The sequence below is a fragment of the Salmo salar genome, chromosome ssa16 (genome assembly GCF_905237065.1).
Source record: "Salmo salar chromosome ssa16, Ssal_v3.1, whole genome shotgun sequence".
Lineage (NCBI taxonomy): Eukaryota > Metazoa > Chordata > Actinopteri > Salmoniformes > Salmonidae > Salmo > Salmo salar.
Window position 1 is genome coordinate 72,941,830 of NC_059457.1, and position 11,834 is coordinate 72,953,663.

The 11,834-nt window shown below is 44.3% G+C and overlaps 1 gene segment (V, D, J or C); it reads left to right on the plus strand.

Annotated features, from left to right (window-relative positions):
- The first annotated feature begins 562 nt into the window (after nt 1-562).
- Nucleotides 563-1,318, plus strand: LOC106574479 (probable non-functional immunoglobulin kappa variable 6D-41). The segment is given in 2 exon segments: nt 563-668; nt 833-1,318. Coding segments are annotated over 2 exon segments (387 nt in total).
- Nucleotides 1,319-11,834: the final 10,516 nt, after the last annotated feature.

Consider the following 11,834-nt stretch of genomic DNA (forward strand, 5'->3'; position numbering starts at 1 on the left):
GCGCACGGGGCGCAGCCCGGCAATATAATGGACAATAACAGTTTACACTCGCAACTGTCCTGAGTGGACAATAAACAATCCCGCACGAGAACCCCAACTGAAAATACACACTAAATAACCCCCCACTAATGACAAACACAAAACAGGTGCGGGATAGACAGACAAAACCAAAAGACACAGAAACAACGATCGGTGGCAGCTAATACGCCGGCGACGACGACCGGCGAGCGCCGCCCGACCGAGGAGGGGCGCCACCTTCGTTAGATACTGTGACATGTGCAGGTGAAAAAACACACACACACACATATATATACAGATTATTTCATTCTTGACTATAACATATAAATGTTGGAGATATCAAATATATCTGACAAATGTTAAATACTAAATTCCATGTCTTCCACAGACTTAGGTCAGCTATATCCTTCCATGTTTAATATTATTATTGTGTTGGATTAACAGTTTCATCATCTGTCCTGAGGTAGGGTATTTCCATAGAGGAGGTGATTTGCATTGGCAGCTCAGGCTTCAGTGCTCTGGAAGTGTTTATAGCCCTGTGAGTTTCAGACTGCAGGACTGAGATCTGTCCATCAACACAGCAGAAACCAGGACAACCATGACTCTGATCACCATCTTCATCTGGACACTGATCTGCTGCTGCCTCAAAGGTCTGTTGTTTATAACTCTTACTATGGAAAATGGAATATTGTTGAGTACCTTCTATAATCATTGTAATGGCTCTCAATTAATACATGTACATGGATTCTATATTATGAAATATAAATGATTTCGTTTTTATACTCGTTGATTAATTAATATTTTTCCTCTTCAGGATCCAGAGGTCAGGTGACTGTGACTCAGCCTCCTGTAGTGACATTTTCTCCAGGAGACCCCGTCACTCTGACCTGTACAACCAACCCTGAAGTGCGCAAATGGGATAGTGGAAATGAGGGTGCGTTCTGGTATCAACAGAGACCTGGAGAAGCTCCCAAACTCCTGATAAAATACGCAAAGAAACTGCTAGATGGGATTCCTGCTAGATTCAGTGGCAGTGGGTCTGAGAGGGACTTCACTCTGACCATCAGTGGAGTCCAGGCTGAAGATGCAGCAGTTTACTACTGTCAGAGTTACCACTATCTCAATAGTAAAAGTGTGTTCACACAGTGATTTAGAGCCGTACAAAAACCTCCTGCATGAAATGAAACACATCACTGGTCCTCTGAACACAGAACTAAGGGTCTTGTTATACAACATCACCAAGTATAACCTCTTTACTAACTCAAAGAAATAATGGTTACAAACTAGTTTCATAATTCTCCCAACATCCCATGTCTACAAATATCCTCCTTATCAGAAAGATACAGGTGAAATAGTCCCATTGAGGATGAATAATCCATATCATTTCATCATAAAATCGTGTGAAGCAAAAAGGTTGGTGTGCCTCAATGCTTGGTTGACCAACCAGACACACCCAGCGTGCCAACACTTCAGTGGAGCAGTATTGGGTGTGTAAGTGCATGCTTGTGTTTGACTGAGAGAGAGCCCTGTGAAACAGAAACTTAGATTTGCATGGCCCCTCTCCCAGAATAGAGAAGTCCCCAGATGTTCTCCCATCCTTAACACGACACCAGCGATAGACCAGAGGAGGTCAAAGATCAAAGTCAGAGGTTAGATGTCAGTCACAGGTCATTTGATAGGTCACTGCACTAATCTTGTGTGGTGTGGACAGGAAGAGGTTGGACACAGGTCATCAGCCAGACTGGTAAAGGTCAAAGATTAAAAAGTCAGAGGTCAGTTCCCAGGGAAGAGAGTCAGTTCAACCCCAACATGCCACCAGACTACCTGTCACTTTATTGTAGTCAGCTTTTTGTTTTCTTGCCAAAGAGACTAGTTGACAAGAGCACCATTTTCTAAGGTCAAATTTTACATCCCTAGTGCCCACTAGAATGGCATGAGGAAGTATTAGATAACTAGTGATCTACATCTGAAGATTCATCAGGAATTCATCAGGAATCAGCACTGAGCCAGATTCATCATGATTCAACACTGAGCCAGTTTCATCATGAATCTATCAGGAATCAGCACTGAGCCAGATGGAAGTCCTTCATCCCAGTCTAGAATACCTCCAGGGTCACTGACAGGTCAGACAGTGGCAAAGGTCAACAGTTTCAGAGTCACATGCTCAGAAACACACACAACCTCCTAATGCCTCTACCAGTACCTGTCCTATACCGCACAGGGGCATCTCCCAGACCTAACCCTGAGTAAACTAGACATCAGTCAGAGGACAACATTCACCTCCAGGTGATATGTCTGACCTAGCAAGGTCATAGGTCAGATATATACGTTTGCATCTTGCCTCTATGCCAGTAAGTTTAGGGCAGTACAGCACATTACCATTCCTTATATCACTGGAGTCTAAAGAGATGTATTTTCTCTGTATCCCGTAACTAGGAGATCTGTCACAACGTTATTTTCATTCAGAAAAGCTTCATAGTGGTTATGAAGATGGGCAAACGTTGTCGTCGCGCCATGTAGAACTTGTTGATTTTCGGCTGTGTAGCCTACACAAACACAAATCAAACCAAAATGTTATCGTCAAGTAAACAAGCAATAAATGAAGCGTGAAACAAGCGTCACTCCAGACCCAGGTTCAATCCCAGGCTGTGTCACAACCGACCGGGAGTCCCGTAGGGTGGCGCACAATTGGCCAAGTGTCTTCCAGGTTAGGGGAGGGTTTTGCCGGGGGGGCTTTACTTGGCTCCTCTCGAGCTCTAACGACTCCTTGTGGCAGGATGGGCTCCTGCAGGCTGACTTCGTCGTCAGTTGAACGGTGTTTCCGCCAACACATTGGTTAAGCTGGCGGTTGTTAAGGAGTGTGGTTTGTAGGGTCATGTTTCGGAGGACGCATGACTCGAACTTCGCCTCTCCCGAGCCCGTTGGGGAGTTGTAGCGATGAGACAAGATCGAGATTGGATATGATGAAATTGGGGACAAAAAGCGGGGCAACATTTTTTTAAATACTGGTACAATATTTCGTTTGGTTAAAGTTTGTCGTATTATCCGTGCTCGGCTACAAGCTGCTGGGCATATGGTTCCAAGAGAAGAGAAAGATCTAGTGGTAGGAGTGTGATTAAGATACAACCAATCAGAAAACTCTTGTTGCCACCAGTTTTTTTTTACGTCAAGTTATAATTTCAATTCATAGGATTCATACAATGCATTTATAGATATATATTTTTTGAACCCCCACTCCCCACCGGCAATCTGATAGCATGTCAAATAAACGTTACAAAGTAAGTCTACTGAACAATACATCATATAGCCTCATATATAGTAACAAATCACTGATACACATTCATGGACGTAAGGCCCGTTGGTTAAGGGTTCAGAAATATCCCCTGCTGCTTTTTCCCATGTGTCCAGTGGACACCTCGGCCCTATGGATCCTGGCCGTGGAGAGCTCCATAAGTACAATTTCCTTAAATGTGAGCAGCCATTGTTGCAATGGTAACTGATGAGGTGGAATCCACCTTTGTACAATAATTTTCTTAGCAACTGTTGTTCCTGCCAACCACACTCTCTGTTGGTGTTCTGACAAGTGCCAATCAGAGTCATCACAAAGCAACATCCCTATTGGATCTAATGGCAGTATTTTATCTAAGTACAGAGATGACATTGTTGACTTTCCCCCAGAATGCAACCACCCCTGGGCATTTCCACAGCACATGCTGAAAAGTACCAAGATCCCCTGTGGAGCAGAACTCACAATGGTGATGGACTAATACCCATGTGATGTCTTTGAGGTGTTAGATCTGTTCTATGGCAAATGTTTTAATGAATTGGTGATTGGGGTTTCTAGATGATCCAAATATATTTTTCCATACTGTCTCCCAATTTATTTGTCTGTCAGAAAGTCTAAAATCATTTTCCAATACAGTGGATAGACATAATGGCTTTTGGCTGCAATAATGAATTGACTATAGATATCAGAAACAACTCCTTTTGAGGGGTGTCTGTCCGTTGGAAGTTTGACCAATGGGTGTACTGCTAGTTCTGCTCCCCAGGGGACCCCATAGGCTGGCGTGGATAGGCGGAGTTGAAGGTAAAGAAGAAATGATGAACCTGGGACATTAAAACACTGGTGGATTTCCTGGAAACTGAGGAGTCCATTCACATATAATATGTCTTTGAAAGTATAAACACCCTTCTTAGACCAAGAATCTGATATAAATGGTTTCTTACACACTAAGCATTCCATTTAAGATTTGATCTCATATGCTTCTCTGTAGCTTTCCACACATTTACCGAGTATGCTATAATGGGTCCAAACAATAAGTCCACCTGATGCTTTTGTTGTCTGTGGTGTTGCATATTTAATCTGTGGTAAAAATTATTAGAGAAAGAAACAAAAGAGCGAGTTTAAACCTCTAATAAATACAGGAGAAGTGATCCTTAATAACAATACACAGGACGAGACCTGTAATAACAAGTGCACAATACACGCAGCACGAAAGCCAAAACAACAAAACACATGTACTCACAAGACCAATGGGAACAATAACCCACAAGACAATGGTGAACAGAGGGCACATATATACCATTACTAATCAGGGGAATTGGAATCAGGTGTGCGTAATGAGACAGTTCAGTGATTTCTAGAGGCCGGTGACGTAGACGTCGGGAGCTGGTGCACAGAATGAGCAACAGTACCGGGGAAATTCGTGACAGTCTCCTTCTCCCCCAAATGAACTTCTTTATGACAGAGTCAAGTTTAGACCAATAGTCTATAGGAGGAAGCAGTGGTAACATGGAACTCATAAAAGAACATTCATTTTAATAATTGAGATTCTACCATGCAAAGAAGTGGCCATCTTTTTATAGCTTTTTAAAATATTTTTAAAGGTTTCTAAGTAGTTCTTCCTGAATGTAGTGTCAATAGATTGGGATATGGTAATGCCTAAGTAGGTGGTTTGTTTCTTCCCTGGTATCATGGGTGGTAGTTGAACACTTCCCATAGCTGAGTTAAGAGGTAGTAGAGCTGATTTAGACCAGTTGATCTTGTAACCAGACCATGAGCTGAATGCTGTGAAAATAGACATTATTGGCTGGAGGGATATCTGAGCACTTGCAACATAGAACAGTATGTCATCTGAATATAGAGAAATAGATTGTTCAGTTTATTAGATATTTATATGTGAGGATGCAAAATGTTTACGTATGCTTTGTGGCAGCGGTTCAAGAGAGAGAGCAAATAGCAAAGGGGATGCGGGACAAACTTGTTTACATCCTGGTTGTATGGTAAATGGATTAGAATGGGTAGTGTCTGTAGATATATATCCTGGTTGTATGATAAATGGATTAGAATGGGTAGTCCCAGTAGATAAACTTCCTGGTTGTATGGTAAATGGATTAGAATGGGTAGTGCCAGTAGATATATATCCTGGTTGTATGATAAATGGATTAGAACATTTACATTTACATTTAAGTCATTTAGCAGACGCTCTTATCCAGAGCGACTTACAAATTGGTGCATTCACCTTATGATATCCAGTGGAACAACCACTTTACAATAGTGCATCTAAATATTTTAAGGGGGGGGGGGGGGTTAGAAGGATTACTTTATCCTATCTTAGGTATTCCTTAAAGAGGTGGGGTTTCAGGTGTCTCTGGAAGGTGGTGATTGACTCCGCTGTCCTGGCGTCGTGAGGGAGCTTGTTCCACCATTGGGGTGCCAGAGCAGCGAACAGTTTTGACTGGGCTGAGCGGGAACTGTGCTTCCTCAGAGGTAGGGGGCCAGCAGTCCAGAGGTGGATGAACGCAGTGCCCTTGTTTGGGTGTAGGGCCTGATCAGAGCCTGAAGGTATGGAGGTGCCGTTCCCTTCACAGCTCTGTAGGCAATCACCATGGTCTTGTAGCGGATGCGAGCTTCAACTGGAAGCCAGTGGAGAGAGCGGAGGAGCGGGGTGACGTGAGAGAATTTGGGAAGGTTGAACACCAGACGGGCTGTGGCGTTCTGGATGAGTTGTAGGGGTTTAATGGCACAGGCAGGGAGCCCAGCCAACAGCGAGTTGCAGTAATCCAGACGGGAGATGACAAGTGCCTGGATTAGGACCTGCGCCGCTTTCTGTGTGAGGCAGGGTCGTACTCTGTGAATGTTGTAGAGCATGAACCTACAGGATCGGGTCACCGCCTTGATGTTAGTGGAGAACGACAGGGTGTTGTCCAGGATCACGCCAAGGTTCTTAGCACTCTGGGAGGAGGACACAAGGGAGTTGTCAACCGTGATGGCGAGATCATGGAACGGGCAGTCCTTCCCCGGGAGGAAGAGCAGCTCCGTCTTGCCGAGGTTCAGCTTGAGGTGGTGATCCGTCATCCACACTGATATGTCTGACAGATATGCAGAGATGCGATTCGCCGCCTGGTTATCAGAAGGGGGAAAGGAGAAGATTAATTGTGTGTCGTCTGCATAGCAATGATAGGAGAGACCATGTGAGGATATGACAGAGCCAAGTGACTTGGTGTATAGCGAGAATAGGAGAGGGCCTAGAACAGAGCCCTGGGGGACACCAGTGGTGAGAGCGCATGGTGCGGAGACAGATTCTCGCCACGCCACCTGGTAGGAGCGACCTGTCAGGTAGGACGCAATCCAAGCATGGGCCGCGCCGGAGATGCCCAACTCGGAGAGGGTGGATAGGAGGATCTGATGGTTCACAGTATCAAAGGCAGCAGATAGGTCTAGAAGGATGAGAGCAGAGGAGAGAGAGTTAGCTTTAGCAGTGCGGAGAGCCTCCGTGACACAGAGAAGAGCAGTCTCAGTTGAATGCCCAGTCTTGAAACCTGACTGATTAGGATCAAGAAGGTCATTCTGAGAGAGATAGCAGGAGAGCTGGCCAAGGACGGCACGTTCAAGAGTTTTGGAGAGAAAAGAAAGAAGGGATACTGGTCTGTAGTTGTTGACATCGGAGGGATCGAGTGTAGGTTTTTTCAGAAGGGGTGCAACTCTCGCTCTCTTGAAGACGGAAGGGACGTAGCCAGCGGTCAAGGATGAGTTGATGAGCGAGGTGAGGAAGGGGAGAAGGTCTCCGGAAATGGTCTGGAGAAGAGAGGAGGGGATAGGGTCAAGGGGGCAGGTTGTTGGGCGGCCGGCCGTCACAAGACGCGAGATTTCATCTGGAGAGAGAGGGGAGAAAGAGGTCAAAGCACAGGGTAGGGCAGTGTGAGCAGGACCAGCGGTGTCGTTTGACTTAGCAAACGAGGATCGGATATCGTCAACCTTCTTTTCAAAATGGTTGACGAAGTCATCTGCAGAGAGGGAGGGGGGGGAGGGGGAGGAGGATTCAGGAGGGAGGAGAAGGTAGCAAAGAGCTTCCTAGGGTTAGAGGCAGATGCTTGGAATTTAGAGTGGTAGAAAGTGGCTTTAGCAGCAGAGACAGAAGAGGAGAATGTAGAGAGGAGGGAGTGAAAGGATGCCAGGTCCGCAGGGAGGCGAGTTTTCCTCCATTTCCGCTCGGCTGCCCGGAGCCCTGTTCTGTGAGCTCGTAGTGTCGTCGAGCCACGGAGCAGGAGGGGAGGACCGAGCCGGCCTGGAGGATAGGGGACAGAGAAAATCAAAGGATGGAGAAAGGGAGGAGAGGAGGGTTGAGGAGGCAGAATCAGGCGAAGGTTGGGACGGCGCAATACCATCCGAGTAGGGGCAGAGTGAGAAGTGTTGGATGAGAGCAAGAGGGAAAAGGATACAAGGTAGTGGTCGGAGATTTGGAGGGGAGTTGCAATGAGATTAGTGGAAGAACAGCATCTAGTAAAGATGAGGTCAAGCGTATTGCCTGCCTTGTGAGTAGGGGGGGAAGGTGAGAGGGTGAGGTCAAAAGAGGAGAGGAGTGGAAAGAAGGAGGCAGAGAGGAATGAGTCAAAGGTAGACGTGGGGAGGTTAAAGTCACCCAGAACTGTGAGAGGTGAGCCATCCTCAGGAAAGGAACTTATCAAGGCGTCAAGCTCATTGATGAACTCTCCAAGGGAACCTGGAGGGCGATAAATGATAAGGATGTTAAGCTTGAAAGGGCTGGTAACTGTGACAGCATGGAATTCAAATGAGGAGATAGACAGATGGGTCAGGGGAGAAAGAGAGAATGTCCACTTGGGAGAGATGAGGATTCCAGTGCCACCACCCCGCTGGCTCGATGCTCTAGGGGTATGCGAGAACACGTGGGCAGACGAAGAGAGAGCAGTAGGAGTAGCAGTGTTATCTGTGGTAATCCATGTTTCCGTCAGCGCCAGGAAGTCTAGGGACTGGAGGGTAGCATAGGCTGAGATGAACTCAGCCTTGTTGGCTGCAGACCGGCAGTTACAGAGGCTGCCGGAGACCTGGAACTCCACGTGGGTCGTGCGCGCTGGGACCACCAGGTTAGAGTGGCAGCGACCACGCGGTGTGAAGCGTTTGTATGGCCTGTGCAGAGGGGAGAGAACAGGGATAGACAGACACATAGTTGACAAGCTACAGAAGTGTTGTTTCTTGTATTATTGTCTCTTGTGTCTTTAGAGAACTGTTTCACTTTGATATCCATTTTCTTCTGTCCTGATTTTCTCTTTCTTTTCTTCTGTTAACTAGATATTCTTTGTTGTTCTTCGTTAGCTAGCTAGCTTCTTCCAAAAGAGTCCCTAGCAACTGCTTAGCAACTGGTAAACAATTCAGCTAGCTAAGATTACTACAATTTTATGAAAAATAGTTATTTTTCAAAAGCCTATCTTCTTTGTTTGTTGCTTGTTTTTTCTCCTATTCAGTCTTGCAGTTTTCTTTTGCTTTTTTCCGATGTACTTCACTCTAAAAACCATGTAGGAGCTCATTTTTCAGCTGCTGCTGCTCAAATTGGAGTTCTGGAGTAGAATGGGTAGTCCCAGTAGATAAACATCCTGTTTGTATGGTAAATGGATTAGAATGGGTAGTGGCTGTAGATATATATCGTGGTTGTATGATAAATGGATTAGAATGGGTAGTGTCTGTAGATATATATCCTGGTTGTATGGTAAATGGATTAGAATGGGTAGTGCCAGTAGATATATATCCTGGTTGTATGGTAAATGGATTAGAATGGGTAGTGGCTGTAGATATATATCGTGGTTGTATGATAAATGGATTAGAATGGGTAATGTCAGTAGATATATATCCTGGTTGTATGATAAATGGATTAGAATGGGTAGTGCCTGTAGATATATATCCTGGTTGTATGGTAAATGGATTAGAATGGGTAGTGCCGGTAGATATATATCCTGGTTGTATGATAAATGGATTAGAATGTGTAGTGCCTGTAGATATATATCCTGGTTGTATGGTAAATGGATTAGAATTGGTAGTGCCTGTAGATATATATCCTGGTTGTATGATAAATGGATTAGAATGGGTCGTCCCAGTATATATACATCCTGGTTGTATGGTAAATGGATTAGAATGGGTAGTGTTTGTAGATATACAGCCTGGTTGTATGGTAAATAGATTAGAAAGGGTAGTGTCTGTAGATATATATCCTGGTTGTATGGTAAATGGATTAGAATGGGTAGTGCCAGTAGATATATATCTTGGTTGTCATCAGAGTCATCTGCACAACGTGTACTGAATCAAGCTCATGAATCAAAGTCTGTTCGTCTGGGAGAGAGTGTGTCTATCAAAGCTGTTGCAAGTTCAACCGGTATTGATGATGACATGAGCTGGTACCTGCTGAACCCTGGACAGGGTCCTAAACTCCTCATCTATACAGTAAAAACCCATCAGTCTGGAACACCATCTAGATTCAGTGGCAGTAGATCAGGTACTGAGTACACTCTTACTATCACTGATGTACAAGCTGAAGATGCAGGAGATTACTATGGTATGGGTGATTATGGAGGCACAGTGATTTAGACTTGTACAAAAACCTCCCTCAGTCAGACTGCACAGAAACTGTACTGCTGTACATTAGAACCTACTGCAGGTGTTGAGGAGCAACAGACTATGACATGAAACCCTGGTTCACTGAACACACAACTCAGGTCCTGGTTATATGACATCACCAAGCATAAATAACCACTATTTTACCACCATACAGAACATCTGGTTGCAACTCACAAATGAATCTCAAACTCACCACATAGTTTAGTCATGATCAAAACCAACAGATATATCCTATAACCCTCCCATGTCTATAATGGTCAGATGATGTGGTTCTGGTCCTGTCCCCAGATATTCACTGTCCAAAGGTGTTCTACCCACTACCCACCCTCCCTCACCCTCCCTCACCCCTACCAACCTTCTAATGTCCATGTTGTTACAGAGCAGTTTAGTCTCTGTTTAACATCCACAAGTCCTCAGATGTTCACCCATCCTTAACACGCCACCAGAGCTAAACCAGAGGAGGTTGGCCAGTGGACGTCAGACAGACTGGTAGAGGTCAAAGATAAAAGTCAGAGGTCCGATGTAAGTCACAGGTCATTTCATACGTCAGTTCACTAGTATTGTGGTGTGGAAAGGGTTGGGCACCGGAAATCAGCCAGAGTGGTCGAGTTCAAAGGTCCAAAGGTCAGAGGCAGTGACGTACCGCAGTTTAGCAGGCCCTCGTCAAGAGGGGGTGGAGCTACCTTCCTACAATTCTACATATTTTGCCATGGAGCAAAGAGAAAAATGTGTTTTATTGGTTATCTCATGCTATTCTACACATTGTGCCATGAGGAAGAGAGAAAATGTTGTTGTTTTAAAGCTAATTTCCTGCAATTCTACACATACAGTGCCACACAAAAGTATTCAGACCCCTTGGATTTGCTCCTGTCAGTCACTCTGGATAAGGCCTTCCCTGTAGCTCAGTTGGTAGAGCATGGTGTTTGCAACGTCAGGGTTGTGGGTTTGATTCCCACGGGGGGCCAGCACAGGAAAAAAACTTAGAAATGTATGAAATGTATGCATTCACTACTGTAAGACGCTCTGGATAAGAGCATCTGCTAAATGACTAAAAAAATTTTCAAAATGTAAATGTAAGAGCATCTGCTAAATTACTAAAATGTAAATGTATGTATAGGGACAGAGGAAGGGTTATATTATTTCACACAGAGTGAGTCCATGTAACTTATTATGTGATTTGTTAAGCCACATTTTACTGCTGAATTAATTTGGGCTTGACTAAACAAAGGGGCTGTATAATTATGCATCGATTATATTTTAGTGCAAGACACTGTATTGCCATGGGGCAGAGAGAAAAATGTGCAGTTTTATAGATAATCTCATGCTATTCTACACATTTGGAATAATGTTTAATTTATTAAACATAGTTTAGTTTCCTGCAATCCTACACATATTTCCATGGGGCAGAGAGGAACATTTGCAGTTTATAAACATTTTTGCCACGGGTTGTGATGTGTTTATATCCTATCTGAGGAGGGTGGGGTGACCATAGAGCTTGGTTAAAAAATATAATGGTTAAGACAAGAGGATTCTAATATCCCATAACTCTTTGCAAATCATGGGACCAGCGTTGCTAGTTAGCAACGGCGCTAGTAGTTATCAATGGAACTGATCGCATTAATTTGTTTATGCTTCCACATGGAGTTACTTCATTGTCTTAATCTTCCCATATTCAACCTAGTTATAGAGATCCTATTAAATTACTGGAGGGGCTATGTCATCTACCCTCAAAGTTCCACAATGGGATCAAAATGGCAGCCATTGTTGTCAGGGAGAAATCCAAACCATTCTAATTGGAATAAATGATAGTAGAGGCATAATCTGGTTTTATTTATGCAGGAAAATTAAAGTAAGGTGTGTGATATATTGGAGATGGTGTAATAGAATTTCTGTCAACCTAAAATATTCT